Source organism: Lactuca virosa, chromosome 3 (genome assembly GCF_052849685.1).
Source record: "Lactuca virosa cultivar CGN04683 chromosome 3, Lactuca_virosa_CGN04683_v6, whole genome shotgun sequence".
In the NCBI taxonomy this organism is placed as follows: domain Eukaryota; kingdom Viridiplantae; phylum Streptophyta; class Magnoliopsida; order Asterales; family Asteraceae; genus Lactuca; species Lactuca virosa.
Window position 1 is genome coordinate 393,743,164 of NC_136428.1, and position 23,611 is coordinate 393,766,774.

A 23,611-nucleotide genomic window follows, 5' to 3' on the forward strand; every position below is an offset into this window, starting at 1 on the left:
GTAAATAAATCTATTTCTTCTTTAATGGCCCTCTTTGTACTGTTTCCATAGCTCCTTGCTATTGGTTTTTTTTAATATATATCTCTATTCGCCGTTTCAAAAAAATATATATAGAAAATATGGTTAACAACAATATCTTAGGGCCGTATAGAAAAACACAGTTAACAACAGTATCTTCTATTATTAATTTATAAAAAAAGTGATTATAATTAATATAATGATATTAGTTATGGGGTTAATGACATACAATAACAAGAAATAGTAAATAATTTATTGTTTAGATCAATTATTCTTTAATTGGATTGAATAACTTTTTTATGTTTTCATAATACCATTAGGATAGATTTGAACCAGTTTGTGAATATTTCCTATCATCCATTGTAACATTTAATATGGCGAAATTTTACTCATTATTTATGTATATATATTATTATCTGATAGATTATCTTGTTTAGGATGCCCTATAATAGTGTATGAGAACAAAAAGTAAAATAATAACTGACCTATCGAATACTATTAAAATATAAATGACTTAATAAAACAAATGCATTGTCATTTTTAACAGTAACCTAATCAATATATTATTATTAATTTTTTTTTAAAAGTTAATTACATTTTTGTTGATGGGATCAACCCAACCCATATTAAAAACTATATTTACTAATCTACTCACAAGTGTAATAAAAGCTTTCATGGTGCCGTTGATATAAAACATACTTTATTAAAAGTAAGTAAGTAAAACAATAAAAAAGGGCACTAATGTCATTTCCATTTTGTCTTTCTATAAGTAGATCTCGCACCATTACTACTATAATTTAATCTTAATATTCCCCCACAACCACCCTCCAAATAATGCAGGCAAAAGCACTCAATTTCCTCCCATTCAAGCCATGCCCCTCCTTCAAATTACCAAAGGTACGGGCAGTCTCATTCCCTGATCGAGTTCCTCAAGACATTTCTACATCTACACCAAGTCAACAACTATCAATTTCATCTCAAGATGAAAAAGTATCAGCTTACTGGGATTATCAGTTTCTGTTCATGTCCCAGCGTTCAGAAACTGATAATCCCATTAATTTACGTGTCATTGAGGGATCCATCCCGTCAGATTTCCCACAGGGGACATACTATCTGACGGGACCAGGAATATTTAAGGATGACCACGGCTCATCAGTGCACCCTTTTGATGGCCATGGCTATTTTAGAGCATTTACATTTGATGGAGCCAAAGGTGAGGTCACATTTATGGCTAAATACGTTAAGACCACAGCTCAGGTGAAGGAACATGATCGTGATTCTGGTAAGTGGGGGTTTAATCACCGGGGCACATTCTCTACTTTAAAGAACAAGAGAAAATTTGGGGACACTACAGTTATGAAAAATGTGGCAAATACAAATGTATTGAGATGGAATGATAGGTTGTTTTGCTTGTGGGAAGGTGGCCCACCGCATGAGATTCAATCTGTGTCGTTAGATACGATCGGAGAATTTGATTTGATCAACGATTCTGATTGTTTACCAATGCCATCAACCAACGTCCGGGATACAGTGGATGGTGGTGAGATTATCTTGGATTTGGTTACAAGCATAGTGAAGCCGATATTGTATGGTATGGATTTTTTTTACTTTTTAATTATGATTATAACTTTTATTGAAATTATTGTCATCTAATGTGTCCAAAAAAAGTGTTGTTGATTTGAAAATTTATTATTATTTAAACAAAAGTAATAAAATATGATTCCATATTTTTATTTAAATTAATAAACTATCATTAAACATTATTAAATTAACTTTGAAGATTTTATAATTCTTGAAATAAAATCAACATTATTTAATAAGATTATTCTTGCTTTATGTGTCCGAACAAAGTGCTGTTAGTTACAAAATTTATTATTATTATTATTATTATTATTATTATTATTATTGTTATTATTAATATTTATTAAAAAAACATATATTAATAAGTATTTTGATTTTTGTGGTATACGTGCAGGGGTTTTTAAGATGCCTGCAAAACGATTGTTGGCTCATTATAAGATTGACGCATCCAGAAATAGGCTGCTTATGCTGGCATGCAACGCAGAGGATCTGCTCCTCCCACGCAGTACCTTCACCTTTTATGGTAAGTTTCTAAAGAAAAATAATTATGTCATAATTACTTGATATGGAACTTGAAAAAGCCTGGATCTAGTTCATTAGTCATGAATCATGTAGGATTATAAGTTTGAGTTCATATACAAAATAGAAATTGGAACTTGAAAGTGTTATTCCAATATCCAAGAGGTCGGTTGGTCGATCCAAAGAAAATTCAGTTAGAATAATAATAAGGGACTCCTATCTCTTTAGGCTCCACTACAACTGTTCTTAACAAACTCACCCGCTCTTAAAATCTTTGCGAATCTGTTTTTTATAATTGAATTTTACTTTTTACTTAATTCTAGAGTAGGTACATCAACAAGATAAGGTATGATCGGGTTCACATCTATCTCAACCTTTTTTGAAGGGCTAGTTTTCTTTAACAAACACAAAAACAAAAAATAAAAACAAAATAAATAAATAAATCTATTTTATTATTTATATAAACCACTATCAACAACTTCAAAAACTATACCAAAATTCTACACTCTCTCCAATTGTATTTCTGCTCTATCTTTTACCCAAATGACTTCTTATGATAATTCCAATTCATGTTGGGGTTCGGGAAAACACGATCGTTTTTTTTGAAATCTATAGGTTTTCTAGATCTGCTTTGTAACACCTAAAAATTTTCATTATATCAAATATTATGGTTTTATTTTAAACAAAGTTATGAAAATGTGATCCAACAAAAATCAAAACGGTTTACTTTTTGCTTCAAAAGATGCCAACCGGGTGTATTACTGCTAACATGCAAAATCATAGTAAATAAGTAATACATACAAAAATAAGAAACTATGTCTAGTTCTGCATAAGTTTGTTGCTACTCTCCATCTACACTAGTTCTTCGTAACTAATTCTAGAATATATGGAATTAACCAAAATATATAAAAAAAAAACTTTTCATTTTCCACAAGCCTTATATGAATTAACATGTATTCCTAATGTAACATCCCAAAAATATAAAATAAAATTTTCATTCTCAAAATAAACTAAAACCATTCAATGTCATTTTCTCAAAAAACAATCAAAGTAATAAGTTATAATTTCAAAACATCAGAGTGGTAAACATCAAAACAAACAGTGCGGAAATCTTCATTGATTGCAATGCAATCAAGCCTAGCTATTCCCTTTGTTAAAGGAAGTACCTGAAACATTTAAAACTTAAAACTATAAACACAATGCTTAGTGAGTTCTCCAAAATACCACATATAACATACATATAACGGGTCTCGCCCAACAAGTATATAAACGGGCCTCGCCAAATAATAATAAAGGATCTCACCCAACAGGCCTCACTCAATCTGCATAACATGTCCCACCCAACGGGCCTCACCCAACATACATAACGGGCCCCGCCCAACATACATGAAAGAGTCACAAAGAAAGTATAGTGAGAAGATCCACCTCTTAATCGAAATAGACTAACTTCAAAACTCACAAAACGTAAAGGTTGATATTACACGCCACCTAACATTAATCAAAAGGTCAAACCTCAGTCTACCATCAAAAACCATCAAGTTGATCGAAAGTCAACCTAATCAGGAAGTCAATGGTCAACAGTCAAAGTCAACCATGCAGACCACCACGTAGTGGTCTAGCTCAAACAAAAAACATGATGGATCTGTCCGCCGACCCGTGGTCAGCACTAGACCATGTTGTGGTTATGTTAGCATATCCAAGTCCCTATTAAGCTCTTAATCTGTTAAGCCCACTACTAATACTTTCCAGAAAGCTTTATAGCACTCTAATGGTCCATAAAAATCTGAACTTTATGGACATACATGTCCAATGCATGACATACACAAAATTAGGTCAAAATGGTGTTTAGGGGGGGGGTCAAAACCGCATGTATGGAATCAAAACAACTTGGGAGTCTAGATCTGAAAAATATGATACTCTTGGGAAATCTGAGATCAATAAAGTTGAAAGATTTATTGAAATCACTCACTCAAAACTCATTAAATGGACAAAAACTAGCTTAAACTCAAGTCCTAAAAGAAAAGAACCACAAATATCTGGTTGAGAAGACTTACAAAGGTCTAGAGAGTACACAAAACGGTGGTGATGAACTTGTTTGATGCTTTCTTACTTCCTTAAGCCCTTCTTCTTCCCTCACGAGGTGAAACAACCCAACGATGGCTCAAAATGAAAGAGAGTATGAACTAGGGTTTAAATGGGGATCTTTTGGGGTGATGAAGGTTGAGGATGGTCGAAACCTAGACCCTTATATACTTTATATAGGGCCCGAAGCCCGAAATTTAGGGTTTTATGCGCATTACGGCGTTGTGTTGTGTTCGTTTAATGAATGTCACATTGTGGTGACGTGGCACCACCACGTCGTGGTAAACCACCCACCACGTTGCTGATGGGTTTTCTAGGTTATAAAATTACATATGAGCAGAAAAACACTTAACCCTTAAGTTCACATGAAACCTAATTTAGATCTAAGTTTCTCTATTTATAGAAATAAACAATGAATATCAAGAAACCCTAGAGAGATGCTATGAAATTCAAAATATACATAAAGATTAGGGTTACACACCTCTTGATTATTATAGCAAATAATCAACTTGATTCCTCTTGTAGTTACTTGGAAAGCAGGCACCAAAAGCTTGGATGCCCTCTAATGACTTGTACGTACCCAAAATCTAATAACTAGCAGACTAGAGGAGAGGGGAGGCTAGAGCGAAATTTCGGCTCTTGAGAGTTTAAAAGGAGTAGAAAAAAATAAGAGACCCTAGGGGTCCTATTTATAGCTGATAAGGAAGCTTTGGATAACCTAATTTGAATATAAAAATAATATCTTAAATTAGGTAATTATCCAACTCCTTAATTATCCAATATGATTAATCTAGAGACCCTAAAATCCCTAGCCAAAAATGGCTATGCTTAGAAGGTTCTAGAAACCCTAAATTGTTCAACTATTGAACAATTACAACTTAGCCTCTTCACTTCCAATTAATTATAATTAGCCCGAAATTAATCCCAATTAATTTATGATTAATTACTAATTAATTATTACTACTTCTAATTAATATATTAATCATATAATATATTAATAAATCATTTGTTATAATTTATTAACCATATAATAAATTAACAAATCAGTCTTTCTCTACAAAAGTCATTCTATTCAGTTCCTGATTATGTGTAACAACGTAAATTTCCAAAACAATTTTTCATTTTTAAAACATACTTTTATTCATAAGATGATGTCAAACATAATGTATCCAATGTTATCATAACAAAAACATATGCCAGAATCTCAAAACATAAACTCCATGAGTGTGTACGGATCATGCCGGCGCCTTTCCGCGATCCTCGCTAGTACCTGAAACACATAACACAACAACTGTAAGCATAAATGCTTAGTGAGTTCCCCAAAATACCACATACGCACATACGCCACTCAAGGCTATAAGACCTTCCGGTCACTGTGTCTCAGAGGACTTCCGTCCCACAACCCTGGTAGACCTTCCGGTCCTACCCGTAATGACCTTCCGGTCCATATCATCTTGACCTTCCGGTCCATATCATAATGACCTTCCGGTCCTTAGCATTCACAACATACATAACACATCAATATCATATAACAGTATACAACACATACATCTCATAGCATATAAGACCTTCCGGTCACACATAGGTACCACTCTAGGTACAGTATAGTGAAAAGACTCACCTCGTACGATGTCGGATGACCTCTCGTGCTCGATAACCCGACCTAGCCTCCTCCTATTAACATAATAACATTCCTGATCAATACTCTCTCATAGCCTCGTCTCTAAAGATTGGGTAGAAGGTCATCCTACCCCTCCCTGAACTCCCCTGAATCAGCTTGACCAAAACCCTAAGGTCAACTGAAGTCAACGATCAAACTTTGACCCGACTCGTCGAGTGCACATGGGCGACTCGGCGAGTCCATGCGGGTCCTCTGAATCCTTCTAGTCTCACTTGACACGTCGAGTCATCCTTTCACTCGACGGGTTACACCTGTCATGAATCGCGGGGCAACCCCGACTCGACTCGTCGAGTCCCCTTATGGACTCGGCGAGTTCCTTCCATGGCAACACTCAAATGAACTTCTAAGGTCATATCTGCTTCTCTAACCTATAGATCTGGCCTTCCAAACCACTATAATCACGTAAATATCCGACCTTTACACTCATGCAACGTCCATAAAGCTTCTTTTGGTGAAATAGCCTCTAAAATGGCAACCTAGGGTCATATCTCTAATGGAATAGCAAAAATCAAGATAGATAGGACTCTCTGGACCTCTTAAGGTCCAGATCTAAGAAGAACTCCACCTTGGGACCTCACATACTTCGAATCCAAGCCAAAGAAGGCATAAGAAAACCCTATATTCAAGTAGATCACCAAATACACGAGATTGAGCATAGATTAGTACCTCTAGCAGCCTCTTCTGATCAAATGGTGGTAGATCTGAGCTCCTCAATCTTCCTTGTTTGCCCTCCTTCCTTCTTTCTTGCAAAAACACAGTTAGAATGATTAAAATGGCTTCTTCTCTCCCTCACAACACTCTCAGGTGCTCTAGTGCTCTCAAAGGTGAAGGTGCCCGCAAATGAGGGCCATAAGGTCCTTTAAATAGGGCACACGCCCGGGGATTTAGGGTTTCAGCCCACAACGCGGACTCGTCGAGTTCACCCATCGACTCGTCGAGTCCCTTCATTAATCCAGTCAGCAAAATGCGATCCTACTCGACGAGTCTAGGCGTCAACTCGTCGAGTCCCTCCTCAAAACTCAAAATAAATGAATAACATAGAATACCTGGGAATCCGGATGTTACAATTCTCCCCCACTAGAATCAGACTTCGTCCTCGAAGTCTCGCTCGGCAAACAACTCTGGATGCTGCTCCCGCATTTCAAACTCCGGCTCCCAAGTCAGCTCGGACCCTCTCCTATGCTGCCACCGGACCTGAACCACGGGCACCTCCTTGTTCCTCAGAACCTTGATCTTCCGATCTTGGAACGCGATTGGTCTCTCAACATAATTCAATCCCGCATCCACCTGAACATCCTCCAGCGGCACTACCGCCGACTCGTCGGCTATACACTTCCTCAACTGAGACTCGTGGAAGGTATCATGAATATGGCTCAACTCCGCAGGTAGCTCCAAATGATACGCTACCCTGCCCACCCTCGCGGTCACTCTGAACGGACCGATGTACCGGGGCCCCAGCTTGCCCCTCTTCCTGAATCGGATCACTCCTTTCCAAGGAGACACCTTCAGGAGTACGAAGTCTCCCACCTGAAACTCAAGCTCGAATCGTCGCCTATCCGCATAACTCTTCTGGCGACTCTGAGCTGTCAACAACCTCTGCCTGACCTGAGGTATCTGCTCAGTCGTCTGAAGCACTATCTCAATGCTACTCATCACGCGCTGCCCTATCTCTCCCCAACAAATGGGAGTCCGACATCTCCTACCATACAACAACTCGAAGGGAGGCATACCAATACTCGAATGGTGGCTGTTGTTATAGGAAAACTCAGCCAACGGCAAGTACGTGTTCTGACTTCCTCCGAAGTCCAACACACATGCTCGAAGCATGTCCTCGAGCGTCTGAATCGTCTGCTCACTCTGCCCGTCCGTCTGTGGGTGGTATGCGGTACTGAAATACAGCCTCGTACCTAACTCCTCATGGAACTTCTTCCAGAACCTGGAAGTGAAACGTACATCTCGATCTGAGACAATCGAGATCGGTACTCCATGACGCGATACCACCTCTCTCATATACAACTCGGCCAGCCTCTCTGCGGAAGAGCTCTCACTGATAGCAAGGAAGTGAGCGCTCTTCGTCAACCGGTCAACGATCACCCAAATTGCATCGACACCCCTCGCGGTCTTTGGTAATTTGGTGATAAAATTCATGGAAATATGATCCTACTTCCACTGGGGAACCTCAAGTGGCTGCAACTTGCCATGCGGATGCTGGTGCTCGGCCTTAACCCTGCGACAGGTCAAGCACCTCTCAACAAACCATGCAACATCCCTCTTCATACAGGGCCACCAATAGTCTTTCTTCAAATCCAAATACATCTTAGTGGCTCCGGGATGGATCGAGAACCTCAATCTATGCGCCTCCTCCATCAGAATGGTACGCGCCCCGCCTGCATACGGCACCCGAATCCGACCTTGAAAGTTCATTAGCCCTCGGCTATCGGTAACGAACTCAAACACCTGCCCGATCACCCGCTCCCTCTTGCGGTTCTCCGGTATCATGGCCTCTGCATGGGCCTCCCAAATGGTGTCCAATACCGGAGTCATCACCGTCAATCGCATACAAGTGTCTCGAATCGGGGCACTATCTGCCCTTCGGCTCAGAGCATCAGCTACAACATTAGCTTTGTCCGGGTGGTATAGGATCTCACAATCGTAATCCTTCACCACATCCAACCATCTCCTCTGGCGCATATTCAGGTTGGGCTGATCCATCAAATACTTCAAACTCTTGTGGTCCGTGTCTATGGTACACCGAACCCCATACAGATAGTGACGCCAGATCTTGAGAGCGAACACCACTGCCCCTAACTCCAGATCGTGGGTGGGATACCTCGCCTCATGAGGCTTCAGCTGCCTCGATGCATACGCTATCACATGCCCTCTCTGCATAAGCACCGCACCCAATCCCGATATCGATGCATCGCAGTACACCACAAAATCCTCCATTCCCTCTGGAAGGGATAACACCAGGGCTTCGCACAACCTCTGGCGAAGAGTCTCAAACGAGGTCTGCTGCTCCGGACCCCATGAAAAAGCAACGCCCTTCCAGGTCAACTTGGTGAGGGGCACGACAATCTTGGAGAAATCCTTGATAAATCTCCGATAGTAGTCGGCCAAGACCAATATCCCATTCTGGTTAACGAGATGTCCCAAGAACTGGACCTCTCGTAACCAGAAATAGCACTTGGAGAATTTGGCGTAAAGCCTCTCCGACCTCAATACTCCGAGGATCTCTCTCAAATGCTCCTCATACTGCTCTCTGGATCTCGAATACACCAGTATATCGTCGATGAACACGATCACCGAACGATCCAACATCAGTCTGCACACCCTGTTCATGAGATCCATGAACGCTGGCGGTGCGTTGGTGAGCCCAAAAGGCATCACCACGAACTCGTAATGCCCATAACGAGTCCTGAACGCCGTCTTCTGGATATCCTCATCTCGCACTCTCATCTGGTGATATCCAGATCTCAAATCTATCTTGGAGAACTAAGATGCTCCCTGCAACTGATCGAATAGATCATTAATCCTCAGTAGTGGGTAACGGTTCTTGACCGTTAACTTGTTCAACTCCCGGTAATCAATGCACATCCGGTGTGAACCATCCTTTTTCTTGACAAAGAGGATCGGCGCTCCCCAAGGTGAGCTACTCAGCCTGATAAATCCTTTCCCCAACAGCTCCTGAAGCTGTGAGGATAACTCCTGCATCTCTGGTGGCGCAAGGCGACAGGGTGCCTTGGCGATAGGCGCCGCTCCCGAAACCAAATCGATGCGAAACTCCACTTGCCTCTCGGGAGGCACACCCGGCAACTCCTCGAGGAAAACATCCAGGAACTCACGCACTATCGGAACATCATCAACCGAACTCGGCCTTTCCGCGGCCACACGTGTATCCATCACATAAGCTACAAACCCGCAGCAGCCCTGCTGTAGACTCTGCCTCGCTCTAGCTGCCGAACAGAACGCAGACCCAGATCGGGTACCCTCGTCGTACACCGTAAGTACTCCCCCACTAGGGTCTCGTATCGTCACCAACTGTCGCTCGCAGTCTATAACAGCCCCAAATCGGCTTAACCAATCCATACCCACTATGACACACACATCCCCCATCGCAATCGGGACTAGATCTATCGGGAATTCAACCCCGAAGATCTCGAGTACACATCCTCGAATCACATCCGTAGCATACACCGCTCGCTCGTCAGCTATGGAGACTCGTAGAGGTCGACTCAACGCCTCCCGCTGAATACTGACGTGCTGACTAAAGGCTAAAGACACAAATGATCGACTCCCACCCGAGTCAAATAACACCAAAGCAGGTACAGAATTCACAAGAAAAGTACCTACGCATATCATAATATAACCACAATATCTCAAACTCAGGATAAATAAATGAAAGAATACATACCAGCCACGACATCGGGCGCTGCGCGGACCTCCTCCGTTGTCAACTGGAAAGCTCTCCCGCGAGCCTTCGGTGCCTCGGCCTTCGCCGGCCGAACCTCAGTAGCTCGCACGGCAGCAGGGGCAGATCCATGCGGTGCTCCCTGTGCTGTCCCCCGCAGCTGTGGACATTCGGCCTTCCGGTGTCCGGTTTGGTTGCAATGAAAGCAAACCATGAACCCCTTGGGGCAATCCTTGGCTATGTGCCCCTCCTTGCCACATTTGTAGCAAGCACCAGATCGACAAACCCCATCATGTCCCTTGCCGCACTTCCCACAAGTGCGGCCCTTCTGGCCTCCAGATCTCGAATCGGCGGGCTTTACCCGCTTGGCTGCCGGCTGAGACTGTGACGGCCGCCGGTCCTTTCCCTGAGACTCAGCCTCCTCCCGAGCCTGAGTCTCTAGCTCAATCTCCCTCTTCCGGGCATTTGCCTGGAGCTTGGCAAATGTCCAGTATGATGAGTTCGCCACGAACTCCCTGATATCCCTCCTCAAAATGCTCAAGTACCCGCTCATACGTGCCTGCTCAGACGACACGTGTTCAGGGCAAAACAACGCCCTCTCATGAAACATCCTCGTAATCACCGTCACAAACTCAGTTCCCTGCTTGAGGGACAAGAACTCCTGGGCTAAATGTTCCCTCTCCACAGGGGGACCATACTCCTCTCGAAACATCGTGGTGAACCTCTCCCAGGTCACCACAGTAAGCTCTGCCGTAGTGAAGTCCGCCGTCACAAACTTCCACCAGTCCTTCGCCCCTAAGCGAAGCTGGTTCAGTGCAAACCGGACCCTCAGATGCTCTGGACACGAGCAGGTGTAGAAGCATCCCTCGATATCATAAATCCATCTCATCGCAGTAATCGGATCCTGCGTCCCATCAAACTCTGGTGGCTTCGTGTTGCTGAACTCCCGGAACAGCAACGAGTCACCTCCCTGAGGTCTAGCAGCAGCAACAGCTGCAGTAGCTGTAGCAGCCGCAGCCTCAGTAACCGCTGCCTACCGCTCATCAAAGGTCTTAATCAATGTGGTCTTGATAGACCCAAACATCTCCGGAATCTCGGCTCGGATCGCCGCAGCCACCTCATCGTGGATCATATGACGAAGCTCCTCGTCACTCACGCCGCTCGTCTCAGGTCTGTGGCGTGTCCCAACCATGATGTCTCTGAAATACAACATAAAAAATATCAGAGACTCGATCGAGCATACTCGCACTCGATCACTCAACCCTACTTGTCCCTTAGTACCCTAAGGATTCTTACTTGGACTGCGCACTGATCCGGTGTCTTTAGTAGTACGGGCCCTATACTACCGTCCACACCGCATCAATATTCACCCCAAGTCCTCCTCCTAGGATCCCAGATCACAAGTACCCTACATCTCGCTAGCATAGGCTACCCTTCGGTAGACCTCTCATAAGCTCCTCACTGCTACCTACTCACTCTCAAGCATCTCATAGCAGCAGAAATCTTCCTAGGCTAAGGCATCACAAATCAGGCCACTCTAGTCCTAATATGAATACCTAGCCTACTCTAGCATGTGTAACATATCATAACTCATAACACATAATGTAAGGGTATTTTGGGAAATCATCGTTCGGGCGCTGGTTGATCGTACACACTACTTCCTTCTGCTTTTCTCAAATCCTTTTACTTTTTGAAAAACTGTTTATTTTATGAAGAACTTTCTCAAATCCTCAGTTTGAGTTCAAATACACCCGAAGGTGCATCCGAATCCCTCAAACCAAGGCTCTGATACCAACTTGTAACAACGTAAATTTCCAAAACAATTTTTCATTTTTAAAACATACTTTTATTCATAAGATAATGTCAAACATAATGTATCCAATGTTATCATAACAAAAACATATCCCAGAATCTCAAAACATAATCTCCATGAGTGTGTACGGATCATTCCGGCGCCTTTCCGCGATCCTCGCTAGTACCTGAAACACATAACACAACAACTGTAAGCATAAATGCTTAGTGAGTTCCCCAAAATACCACATACGCACATACGCCACTCAAGGCTATAAGACCTTCCGGTCACTGTGTCTCAGAGGACTTCCGTCCCACAACCCTGGTAGACCTTCCGGTCCTACCCGTAATGACCTTCCGGTCCATATCATCTTGACCTTCCGGTCCATATCATAATGACCTTCCGGTCCTTAGCATTCACAACATATATAACACATCAATATCATATAACAGTATACAACACATACATCTCATAGCATATAAGACCTTCCGGTCACACATAGGTACCACTCTAGGTACAGTATAGTGAGAAGACTCACCTCGTACGATGTCGGATGACCTCTCGTGCTCGATAACCCGACCTAGCCTCCTCCTATTAACATAATAACATTCCTGATCAATACTCTCTCATAGCCTCGTCTCTAAATATTGGGTAGAAGGTCATCCTACCCCTCCCTGAACTCCCCTGAATCAGCTTGACCAAAACCCTAAGGTCAACTGAAGTCAACGGTCAAACTTTGACCCGACTCGTCGAGTGCACATGGGCGACTCGGCGAGTCCATGCGGGTCCTCTGAATCCTTCTAGTCTCACTTGACACGTCGAGTCATCCTTTCACTCGACGGGTTACACCTGTCATGAATCGCAGGGCAACCCCGACTCGACTCGTCGAGTCCCCTTATGGACTCGGCGAGTTCCTTCCATGGCAACACTCAAATGACCTTCTGAAGTCAGATCTGCTTCTCTAACCTATAGATATGGCCTTCCCAACCACTATAATCACGTAAAGATCCGACATTTACACTCATGCAACGTCCATAAAGCTTCTTTTGGTGAAATAGCCTCTAAAATGGCAACCTAGGGTCATATCTCTAATGGAATAGCAAAAAGCAGGATAGATAGGACTCTCTGGACCTCTTAAGGTCCAGATCTAAGAAGAACTCCACCTTGGGACCTCACATACTTCGAATCCAAGCCAAAGAAGGCATAAGAAAACCCTAGATTCAAGTAGATCACCAAATACACGAGATTGAGCATAGATTAGTACCTCTAGCAGCCTCTTCTGATCAAATGGTGGTAGATATGAGCTCCTCAATCTTCCTTGTTTGCCTTCCTTCCTTCTTTCTTGCAAAAACACACTTAGAATGATGAAAATGGCTTCTTCTCTCCCTCACAACACTCTCAGGTGCTCTGGTGCTCTCAAAGGTGAAGGTGGCTGCAAATGAGGGCCATAAGGTCCTTTAAATAGGGCACAGGCCCGGGGATTTAGGGTTTCAGCCCACAGCGCGGACTCGTCGAGTCTACCCATCGACTCGTCGAGTCCCTTCATTAATCCAGTCAGCAAAACGCGATCCTACTCGACGAGTCTAGGCGTCAACTCGTCGAGTCCCTCCTCAAAACTCAAAATAAATGAATAACATAGAATACCTGGGAATCCGGATGTTACATTATGAAGGCAACTCAAAAAGGCCTTTCCTTCTATTTTAAGAATATATCAATTTAGTTATTGGCTTAGACACCTTAATCCAATAGTTGCAGAGGTGCAAAGTCTCAAAATTAAAGTCTTTTAAACATGAGGAACTTCAAAAGAATAATATATAGGATACAGATGTTAATCCTAAAGTGCATATGCATATACATGATTCAACCTTACGAACCTTCATGTATCATATATTCAAGTTCACACAAGTCCTTCGCTTATAATCCGATCAAATCATTATTAAACATTTAATATAAATCCGTTCATTTCAACCTACTTCATACGATGTAACTTATATATACGTAATGCATGCTCACAATTGAAATAAACCTTACGAGACTTCCAGTATCATGCCTTTATATTAGCATATGCTCCTTCGGTCATATTGTTCCAAACCACCACCGCCTTTTGAAAAATGAAAAGACAAAGAAAAGATGATGGCATTTAGGGTTTACAATGAACATATAGAGGCTAGGGTTTTCGATTTTCCGATGGAGGGATAAGGGTGGCACGAGTAGCTATGATGGTCGGAAGACAGTGATGGTTGGTGGGGTTTGATGGAGGAAGGAAGGCGGTTTCACTGGTGTGTGTAGATCTGAAAATGGCGGGGCTTTTCAGTTTTATGGTTGAAGGGGGAGTGTGGTGTAGGTAGCTCTGGTTGTCGGAATACAATGATGGTTGGTGGGGTTTGAAGGCGGAAGGAAGGTGGTTCCACCGATATGTGCAAATCCGAAAATGGTGGCGGTTTTCGATATTCTGGGGGCGGAGGGTGGTAGTGGTAGCACCGGTTTCTTGAGAGAAAGAAGGGAGAATAAGTAGGGAGGAAGAAGGTAACCGACCAAGGGGGTGGTGACTTGCCGTAGGAGGTTAAAAGGAAAAAATGAACAACTTTTTCAAAGTATTAGGTATTAACGCATCTAAAATCGTTGTAGGGACCAAACCGACAAAAAAATACAAAACTTACAGACTTTCAATAGGCCAATAGAATATTAAAAAAGATTTTTATCCTAATAGATAGTCAACTAAGAGAATCTTTGTTAACCATTTTTTATACAGCCTAAATTGGTGCGTACACAAGATCACCTTGTATGATAGTCGACATAATCACTCATATTTACATTGTTTGACTCCTTCGAAAAGCTACCTCTGGAGATTGTCACTTTTCCGTTCCAAAACAACAAATTGAAAATTTTCTAAAAAACATCAATAAATCTCTCTCTCTCTCTCTCTATATATATATATATATAGAGAGAGAGAGAGAGAGAGAGGATGATTCACTTGAAATTAAAAAAAAAATTAGAGATTTTGAGATTCAACATCAACCACATATTTTTTCATTTGCTGCTCTAACGCTCCAGCGTATCGGCAGCGATAACAGTGGGATATGTCTAATCATAAATGATTATTTCACAAAGTTGCAACAAGTTAATAATCTGGTGTGATCTCAATTACTATGCTTCATGTTTCTAGTGTGGACTCAATGATTTGGTGCCCTGGTTCTAAATTGGACTTCATGATCTAAGATGCTGCTTTGGTGCTATCACTTTTTCTGGCTGACTTATATAACACATAAGTTAGATCATAGAAATTTATCTGTTTTGTATTCTGTTTGTTTTTTGTTCTATGTTCTACTGTAGCATTTTCCAGCTTTGCGCTGATATATTATTAATATTAATCTTGTTGTTTAAAAAAATTAATTAATTTTGTATTTATATTGAAATATTTTATATATCCTGCAGAATTCGATTCTAATTTCAAGATCCAGCAAAAGCAAGAATTTCGTATCCCCGAACATCTCATGATTCACGATTGGGCTTTCACTGATTCTTATTACATATTATTTGGCAATCGCGTCAAGCTTGACATTTTTGGTAATTTTCTTTCATGATAGATATACGGAGAGGTTAAAACAAAAATTTTGATTTTCGTGATAATAAGATACAAAACAAAATATTGATATGTCTATCTTATGTCATAAAAACTTACAAATTACAGTATATTTATTTTATAAAAAAAGATGAAGCTTTGGAAAAAAATTTCAAAATATTCATCAATAAACGACACATGTTCACTAATCTATAGTTTCATACTTTATTTTTAATTTTTTTTACGAAAAAAAAAAACAAATATGTTAAATTTTATGCTACATACATACATTATTATTATTATTATTATTATTATTATTATTATTATTATTATTATTATTATTTATTTTTGAATGGCTATGATATCATAAAAAATCTAGACGGAAGCTGGCAAAACAAATACAATACTGATATATATATATATATATATATATATATATATATATATATATATATATATATATATATATATATATATATATATATATATATATATATATATATATATATATATATATATATATATATATATATATATATATATATATATATATATATATATATATGGAAAGGATCAAATGAGAACACCTAAAAGGTTGAGAACGCGAGAACAATTCTGGACCAATCAATATATAAGGGCATATTAGTAATTGTATATTTTAATTAAATTAAAATAAAATAAAATTCAATCAAATTCCCTTAAATTTAGGAGCAGTTACCAAAAAAGAAATAAATATTCAATTTTTTATTTTTCTTATTAATGGAATATAAAAAACATTTTTACCAAAATTTATCTTAAAACTGAAAAAAAAAATTAAGAAAATCAATTTTTTCCTTCTATTTCACGGTTTTTTTTTTCAAAAAAATGAATAGAAATCGAACCCTAAATTAATATATTTGTATTCACAAATGATTTTTTTTTCAAAAAACCTGATACTTCTCCAATCACAAATGAATACACATCAATTTACAAGTAATCCAATTCCTTTTTTTAATCGACTGAAAAATAAAAAGAGTGTAAAAATTATAATTTCTTCATAAAAAGAATACCTCTAATCATAAGTAAATACATTCATTAATACATGATTACACTGCTATTCACAAATGAATACACTGCTATTAACAAATGAGTTCCCTGTTATTCACAAATGAATAAATGAATACCTCTAATCATAAATAAATATATTCATTCACACATGAATGCACTGCTATTCAAAAATGAATACACTGCTATTCATAAATAAATACACATTTTAACATTAATGAATTCATCAAAATATAATATAACTTACATCTAAAAAAATATAGAACACAATACAATTTTTCATTCTCCTCTAGCTCAGCTTTACCATTTGGTTTCCCATCAACTTTAGGAATAACTTTGATGTTAAGATCAACCACGGAGCTAGAAGCTTCAACAATTCGAGCATAAGAGTTTTTGCTAACATCATTGACAATAGTAACCACTGGGATGATTTTGATTTGGAATCATCATCAACAATCATCGGCTCATTATCCCATTTAAGATCCAAAAAACTAACTCCCTGTTTCATTTTGAAATCAGTCCCAGTATCTGATCCCATCTTCACATCATCATTTGAACCCTCATTCATTACTTCATCATTACCACTACCAGAATGCTTCACAATCTTCATAGGAATAATAATCGTAACATGAGATGTTTCATGAACAGGAGACGTACCAGGAATTTTACCCAAAATACCCTTAGCATGGATTCCAACATTCAAAGAAGGAGGCGACGAAGGTTGCGAACTGTCAGCCTTGGATTCGGAAGATTTGAACCCTTTAACCATATCAGAAGTACCTTGTATCAAAACGAATCCCTTTTCTTCCACCAAATCATTGATTGTCTTATTATTTCCATAAATTTGAAAAGTATTCTGAATTTCAACGTTCTTACCACCATCGATAATTTTATCCATCGCTGCTAGTTCAGATTTGATAACATTTGGATCAACATTCTCCTTGCCACATCCCGATTTGATTACATCTCTAACCCCAGCGCGCAAAACATACTTTGAACCTTCCTCTTCACCAACAAAACAGAGAATCGATTGATTAACTGAATCGTAACATATGTGTTGGTTGTTGTCATCGGAACCCACGATACCGAAGGGTGTATCTATGTGTGTGTTCGTGTGTTGTTGGGAGGGCCAAGAAAGAAAGTGGATGAACATCAGAAAGAAATTGAAGTTGAGACTGGTTAAAATGGAAGCAATCAGGTCCGATGAACAAAAATCGAGTTGTAGGAGTGCTCTTCCGCTGATTCTATGGCCTCCTCCGGCTCTGATATGTTCTATGAGATGAGGCGGTGAGATGAATAATTCTATGAGATTAGGTGTTCTCATTTGATCCTACTCCTATATATATATATATATATATATATATATATATATATATATATATATATATATATATATATATCCAAATCAATATACAAATACCATTGTTAGTAGTTTTTGAAGCCAGGACTAGGACTTTGAGAATTTAAATATTCACAAATGTTCTGGACGAGCCAGAAAAAAAATCATTTAGCAATATTATAAGTTTTGTATTTTTTAATTAAATATATATACATATATAATATAATAAAAAAACATTTGCCCCAAAAAAAATTACTCCATTTACAAGTACCTATTTTACCCCTTCCTCAACAGCCCCATGAATGAACTGTGTTGATTTTAAGGCTTATTTGTTTTCAGAAACATGCAATATATACCGACTTTGTAACTTTCATGCCCTAATATAGCCGGTCTTATGACTATAAAATATGCTCTGATATTTTTAGGATAATTATATATATATATATATATATATATATATATATATATATATATATATATATATATATATATATATATATATATATATATATATCAAGGTTGTAAAAAACGTTTGACGTTATCTAGTCGGTGGACTGGTGTCAAAGGATTAATCGGCTAAGCGGAGATTTATCGGGGACCATTAATTGCTAATTTGTTGAATTTTAAAAAATTGAATATGACTAATATCATATCAAAGTTCGTAAATACCACTAATATGATAACAAAATAGGTTAATATGATTAATACAACACTAATCATGCCTCAAATAGTTTCTATTGAAATAAAATTTCTTCAAAATGTTAAAATTTCATTGTTTTATAATGTTTCACTCATTATGTATGCATGGATTAATCGCTAGGCGCCCTCTAATCAGTCGAGTAACGCCTACGGCTTAATCGGAGATTAATTGGGACCTAGTCGACATTTTTACAACAGTGATATATATATATATATATATATATATATATATATATATATATATATATATATATATATATATATATATATATATATATATATAAGTGGGTTCTTGAGAGAAAAAAGTTGAAATTAAATTTAATTTCAGCCATTAATTTGAATGTTAATCTTGTGTTATCAAACAAACTAATAACATGTTTTTCTTAAACTATACTAATCATTACCTTAATCTATATAAAAACATAAATTATTTGTTTTTTTTTTAATATTGAAGAAGCTATTTTTATCGAAAAAACGATTTTAAATATATCAAAATTTATAATTTTTTCTTCTCTATAAATAGATATAGTTTTAACATTTATACAATTTTTTTTTTTATAATTTCAGTTCTTGTTATTCATATGTGAATAAAGGTGTTTCATATTTTTATTACAATATATGCATTCGTTATTCACTTATGAATAAACGTATGTTTAATTTTTATTACAGTTTCAGTATCATTCATATATGAATATAACATATAATAACATTTTTTCTTACCTAAATTTTTTTTACATCAGCTTCCGTCCTATATTATTTTGCATTATTCACATATGAATAAAACGTGTATTAGCTCTCGTCATATGTTATAATCATATTGAAGAAAATATTTATTAGATTTTTGTTACAATTCATTTGTTATTCATTTATGAATAAGTAATATGTTAATAAAAGACGGAGTGTTTTGAAAATACTAACTACTTATTCATATATGAATAACAAATGAACTGTAACATAATTCTGATAAATGTTTAATTCACATATAAATATAACATGTGAGGAGAGCTAACACACGTTTTATTCATATGTGAATATAACAGGTGACAAGAGTTGATGTAAATAAAAATTAGGTAAGAAAAAGCTTTATTATATATATATATATATATATATATATATATATATATATATATATATATTAATGATATTTAAAATGTAATAAAAATGAAACATATGGTTTATTCACAAGTGAATAATGAATGTATTGAAATAAAAATCTGATACATTTTTATTCATATATGAATAACGAGAACTCAAACTACAAAAAAAAATTTTATGTAAAAGCTATATCAATATAGGTGATTCTTTATAGAGAATAAAAAAATAATGAATTTTGGTATATTTAAAATCCTTTTTTGATAATAAAAAAAACAACTTATTAAAAATTTTAAAAATATAAATAAATAAGTTTTTACATATATTAAAGTAAGGATTTGTATAGTTTAAGAAAACATATTACTACCTTGAAAGCACATGTATATACATTTCAAATTTATATTCACATATGAATATTATATTTCCTTATTTATGTCGGTACGTCGGAGTGTTTTGCGCAAAAACAAATGTGTAGTTGAGAACGAGGGAATGAATCTGTACTACTCATTTCGAGTATGTCGCTTAAGCGCTCCAATCTGCCGGGATGATGGAACATATTTTATTCATATATAAATAAGTATATACTTATTCATATATGAATATATATATATATATATATATATATATATATATATATATATATATATATATATATATATATATATATATATATAAAAGTGTATTCATATATGAATAAGTATGTGTTTGTTCACAAGTGATTATTTATATATATGAATATGATTGTTGGTGGCGGAGGTAGTGTACGTCGATAGGAAGGGTAGCGGTGGTGGTGGTAGTGGCAGTTACGGTGGCAGGAGTAGTGGTGGTGGTGGTGTCAGTTGTGGCAGACATGGTGGTGGAGGTGACGGAGGTGGTGGCAACTGTGGCGGAAGTGGTGGGAGGGGTAGTGGCAGCGGTGGTGGTGGTGGCGGAAGTGATGGTGGCAGCGGTGGGAGCATTGGCGAAGGTGGTGGAGAGTGGTGGCGGAGGTGGTGGTGGTGGGGTTAGTGGTGGTGGTGGTGGTAGAGATGGTGGAAGTGGTAGTTCGTAAGTGGCGGATGAGAGGAAAGGTGGTGGATTCATATATGACTATACATAAATTTATATTCATATATGAATATTACCTCTTCTTCGTTGCGTGGGTACGACGGAGGGTTTTGCGGCAATATATAAATGAGTAGCTGAGATTGATTTCTCCATTATCTACCTTTTTTTTTTCTCTGTTAAATTTACGTGTGTGTGTATATATATATATATATATATATATATATATATATATATATATATATATATATATATATATATATATATATATATATATATTAAACATTATTTTCTCCACACTACCATGGCATTGTATATTTTTGAATTGTCATTTCACTTTTTTATTTCCTTTTAATTCCAATAAACTAGAAGTTTGTTATTTTATGGTTAATTTTCTCATTGTGAAAGAAAACTATTTAGGAGCAATGTCGGCAATTGGTGGATATACTCCAATGGTATCAGCATTATTAGTGAATCATAGTAAGTCAACGTCTCCGATATATTTGTTGCCTCGTTTCCCTGAGCGTGAGCAGGGGAGGGACTGGAAAGTGCCGATTGAAGCTCCTTTGCAAATGTGGATGCTTCATATGGGGAATGCATCCGAAGAACGAGATCACAAAGGCAATAAACAAATTCAAATACAAGCAAGCGGTTGTTCTTACAAGTGGTTTAATTTTCAGAAAATGTTTGGTATGTTCTTCACCTAAGAAATGAAAATCTAAATTATAGTTTAATGATAAGTAACATGCACGCTTATTTTTCATTAGTCAGTTTTAGACAGTAACAAAATAGGAATTTTAACTGTTTTTAGATTTGATGGTAATTAAAACAGGATATGATTGGCAAAGTGGTAAAGTAGACCCATGGGGCATGAATGAGGACAAAGGAGAAAATAAATTGTCGTCTCGTCTTATCAAGGTTCTCTCATTCAATTTTATTAATTGTGTTTTCTTTTTCAGATAGATTGTCAATATATATTACCATGTTACCATTTATATTAGAAACACAAAGAAATAGCCAAAATATTGTTTATATGTGACACCTAACCTAGCTCACGTAATTTTAGCATGTCATTTCTCTTTGGCCTAATTGGGTTCCTCAAAAGGTGTGATGCATATCGATATTAGGAAATTCATACTTCAGCTAATTATATGAGGTTTCAAGTCTCACTTCAAATGAATGTGCATATTTAAGGGTAGATTTGGAGGTTGTATGACTTCAAAAAATAATTGGAGTAACCGGACTTTTGTTTTATGTCACACAGGTTTCGATTGAGTTAGATGCAATTGGAAACTGTGAAAAATGTTGTGTGAGTAATCTAAATGATGAATGGAAACAAGCAACTGATTTCCCAGTTATTAATCAAGAATTTGGTGGAAGCAACAATACATATATGTATGCAGCAGCAACGTCGGGTGTTCGTCAAGACTTGCCATATTTTCCATTTGATACCGTGGTGAAGTTTAACACCGTGAATAATTCCATCCAAACATGGTATGTTGGATCTAGACGGTTCATTGGTGAGCCTATGTTCGTCTCAAAAGGAAGCACCGAAGATGATGGATACATCCTTGTTGTCGAGGTACGTGCTCAAAATTCTCTTAGATATATTTTAGAGAGAAATTTTCTAAAAGATTATAACATTATATTTTCGAATTTTTTTTTCATATCATGACATTATAATTTTTAAACTATATCCATTTATAGCACTGAGAAATTGTTTATGCATCGGGATGACATTCTTATGATTAGTATAATTATCATTGTATTGTGATATAATACATAAAGTGGAAGAAAGATAATCAAATAATCAAATCAATGAAAATATGTTACCGTTTTATGCATTTAACTCAAGTTTTTATAATATTTTGTAAAAAGCCATATCTAAAAGATAAGCAAATAATTAAATCAATGAAAATATGTTTATCATTTTAAGCATTTAACTCAAGTTATTAGAATATTTTGAAAAAACCCATATCTAAACGATAATGACTTACAGTATGCAGTATCAGAACAGAAGTCATATCTAGTAATTTTAGATGCCAAGAGGATCGGGGAGACAAATGCTATGGTGGCAAGACTTGAAGTGCCTAAATATTTGAATTTTCCGCTTGGATTTCATGGAGTTTGGGCCTCTAACAATTCTAAAACATAAATAAAGGCATTACAATATTTTATATATTTTAAATGGATATATGTAAAAGATAGAAACCTATTATAATTTATTTGTGTATTATGGAATCCTAACTTGACAATTTCACACTACTAAATTAGGTAGATTTTCTAAAGTATAATTATTTAATAGGAAATAGTAAAAGTGGGATTTGATAATAGGCAAATTAGTCCCATGAATCTATAGGATATGTTTCAAATTCAAAGATGTGCAAACAAATTCTTATTGTATGGACATTGTGATTTACTTTATGTGGATGTGATAACTCTTTATGATAAACAAATCAATGATAGTATGTTATGAGTTCCTTCATATAAGCTTGGTCTATGTGACGATGACTATCACGAACATGACTACCGAGAAGAACAGTGAAGATTGCACTTTATCTACCAAAATACACATTATTCTTTCCGAGACAATTTTCTAAATTTCTCCTTTAATTTTGTAATTTTATATTTCATGGAAACTAGAAGCCACGTAACCCGAATAGATGTCGAGCTTGTTCTTACTCTCATATCCCACACCATTATCTTCCTTATTTTCATTAAAAACACACTATTATTTAGATCATAATCAC

At 37.2% G+C, this 23,611-nt stretch overlaps 1 protein-coding gene across 1 annotated transcript; it reads left to right on the plus strand.

The window, feature by feature from the left end:
* Nucleotides 1-836: 836 nt before the first annotated feature.
* On the plus strand, nt 837-23,108 carry LOC145167727 (carotenoid cleavage dioxygenase 7, chloroplastic-like). Its single transcript, XM_079086964.1, has 7 exons — nt 837-1,609; nt 1,994-2,122; nt 15,517-15,648; nt 21,282-21,551; nt 21,694-21,779; nt 22,126-22,443; nt 22,861-23,108. The coding sequence occupies exons 1-7, from the start codon at nt 853-855 to the stop codon at nt 23,014-23,016; spliced, it is 1,848 nt and encodes a 615-aa protein (XP_078943090.1). The 5' UTR covers nt 837-852; the 3' UTR covers nt 23,017-23,108.
* Nucleotides 23,109-23,611: the final 503 nt, after the last annotated feature.

Excerpts from the sequence above, each read along its gene's own strand:
- LOC145167727 (XM_079086964.1), top strand. The coding sequence starts at position 853 with ATGCAGGCAAAAGCACTCAATTTCCTCCCATTCAAGCCATGCCCCTCC. Across the intron at positions 21,780-22,125 it reads TGTCGTCTCGTCTTATCAAG|GTTTCGATTGAGTTAGATGC; the intron begins GTTCTCTCATTC and ends TATGTCACACAG. Across the intron at positions 22,444-22,860 it reads GATACATCCTTGTTGTCGAG|TATGCAGTATCAGAACAGAA; the intron begins GTACGTGCTCAA and ends AATGACTTACAG.